The sequence below is a fragment of the Alosa alosa genome, chromosome 6 (assembly GCF_017589495.1).
Source record: "Alosa alosa isolate M-15738 ecotype Scorff River chromosome 6, AALO_Geno_1.1, whole genome shotgun sequence".
In the NCBI taxonomy this organism is placed as follows: domain Eukaryota; kingdom Metazoa; phylum Chordata; class Actinopteri; order Clupeiformes; family Clupeidae; genus Alosa; species Alosa alosa.
The window spans coordinates 9,139,077-9,141,576 of NC_063194.1; the positions used below are offsets into that span (position 1 = coordinate 9,139,077).

The 2,500-nt window shown below is 47.4% G+C and overlaps 1 protein-coding gene across 1 annotated transcript in view; it reads right to left on the minus strand.

The window, feature by feature from the left end:
• The window catches only part of plxnd1 (plexin D1), a 55,932-nt gene that overhangs the window by 12,309 nt on the left and 41,123 nt on the right, over window positions 1-2,500 (minus strand). The window contains exons 23-24 of the mRNA XM_048246988.1: window positions 1,802-1,906; window positions 649-779 (exon numbers count right to left, since the gene is read on the minus strand). Coding sequence (XP_048102945.1) covers window positions 649-779; window positions 1,802-1,906 — 236 coding nt within the window. The remainder of the gene's footprint in view (window positions 1-648; window positions 780-1,801; window positions 1,907-2,500) is intronic.

The following is a 2,500-nucleotide window of genomic DNA, read 5'->3' on the forward strand; positions in this document are numbered from 1 at the left end:
ATAGCCAGATACTGAGCTAGACTCAGTATCACATAATCAAATAGCCTACTTAAAGTGTAGTACTAGACAATTTAAACACTATAAGGTACATTGCACCATTTTATAAAACAGTTAAGACACCAACTACGTACATTCTCATATTCACTGTACCTTGTGCAGTTAGTTAAATGTCATGCAAATGAGAGCTTTTCTAGCACTATGCTATCTACAGTACATCTGGCTGCCTTTGTGTTTTGAATTAAACATTAGAACGTTTGTTTTAGTAGGAAAGCATCATTAAAAAGTGAAGCAACTAAGCACAGGAGGCATTTTCACAAAATCCCCCACAATCAAACAACTGACACATGGTGAGGACTTGAACTACCATCTGACACATGATGGGGACACATGAAAAGCCTCCAAAGCATGCGATTCCCTCCTAATACAGCGCTAAAATGGCCGAACACTGAAAATACCCCATTTTGTAATCTCCTCATGGGAAAGCAGACGGAGTGAAGTACAACTCCACTTTAACTCAAACTCGAGCGAGACAGACCCCAGAGACCCGTCCACCTACACACCAGGTGTCCGCTACCGCCTCACTCTCCGTTCCCACGTAAACCGGAGGGCTGAGTCTGAGTGGATGGATCGGAGTGGACCGTTTTGTACCTGTCTCGAACAGCAAAGTCCTTCTGCTGCTCTAGGGCATGGACGAACGTCACCAGAAAGTGCTTGTTGTTCAGGAGCGTGGAGAAGAGGGTGATGCCCTCCTCCATGTTTGGTTTACATGTGTTTGAGGTCTGGGGAGGAAAGAGGTGAAATGTGGTCAGTCTTTCTGTAAAATGGCCACAGCACCAAATGGTCATGCCTGTTCCTGCACCTGGGTTTGTATAGCCTAGTTAAGTCTGGTTAACACTGGCCAACAATTGTACCGCTAATGTTTCCAGTCTCTCTGCATCTGACCCACTAAAAGGTGTCTGTGTATGTGTGTGTGTGTGTGTGTGTAATCAGGACCAGCATGCCTAGTCTGAGTACTTTAGTGAAAGGCTCCCGGTGGACTCAGTCCATATGCTCAAGTTTAACATGCAGACAGAACGGGAGCGGCATGTCTATGTGTGCACTCTCTCTTTCTGTCTAGTGTGTGTGTGTGTGTGTGTGTGTGTGTGTGTGTGTGTGTCTGTGCATGTGCCTGTATGTGTGTGTGTGCAAGTGTACAGAATGATGGATGCTCTGATCTCTCATGAATCCCCTACAGCCCTGAGTCAAGCAGTTGGCTCCTCAACCACTTTATCACTATCACTATCACACACACCACACACACACAACACACACACACACACACACACACACAAACACAGAATGCAGACATGGCAAATTTCTGCAAGGACAACAGAAACTATGTCACCAAGGCAACATCAACAGAAATGTTATAAAAAGCTTCTCCGTGAAGTTTGGGGAAATTCTGGACTTTCACAACATCGCCACACCGTCCAGACACCCACACACGCCTCATAGGAACAGAGAAGAAGGGAGATTTAAACAGGAAGGATGAGAAAGAAGAGGAGGAGAAGAGAGAAGGAGAGAAAGAGAGGAGGACATGACTAATGGCTAATGAAGAGGACTGGAGGGAAAGAGGGAGAAGAAAGAGAAGGAAGAGTGGAGGGAGAGAGGGAGGAGGAAGAGGAGGAGAGGTGGAAGAAGAGAGGAAGGAGGAGGCGTGGAGGAAGAGAGAGAGGAGGAAGAGGACAAAGAAAGACTAATGTGAGGAGCAGGAGGGAGAGGGGAGGGAGAGCAGGAGGGGGGAGGGGGGGGAGGGGCCTACCTGCCAGTCCTGAAGCAGGGGGTGTGTCTCGGGCACTGCCCGAGGACCCTGGGGATCGTTCTCATACACCGGCTGCACCAGGCTCCTTTCATAGTCCGAACACATCTGACCACACACACACACACACACACACACACACAATAACACACACACACACATTGACACCACACACAATAATACACACACACAAAAAGAGAGACAATTCAATGTTGTTGAGGGGCTTTGTTAAGCACAAATGAGCATGACATTTTCAAGCACAAGCACGGTACACTGAGAGGAGTCCAGCAGAGTCCAGGATGCAAGTGAACTGTAGTTGTCCTCTCCTTTCCAGAATAACAATGTCTCTTAATAAGAGTAGAACAGCCCTGTAATCAGTCCATGCATCTGCTGAATCTCTCACTCTGTCTTCTAACAGTAGGTGACTGGATGAATCATCTTCCCAGGACCAACTAAGACTTTTCAGGGCGACCGGGTAGCAGTGGTGTACCGGGAGGGGGTGGTTTGGTCTGCTTATTAAATCCATGTCTAAAGGGCACTGGTGACCAACCACACCTCCTGATGGTGAATCAGTGCTCTTTCCACATACAGCTAACCACAATGATGCAGAACTGCATCCTGTAAGTGTGAGTGTGTGTGTGTGTGTGTGTGTGTGTGTGTGTGTGTGTGTGTGAGAGAGAGAGTGTGTGTGACTGTGTGTGA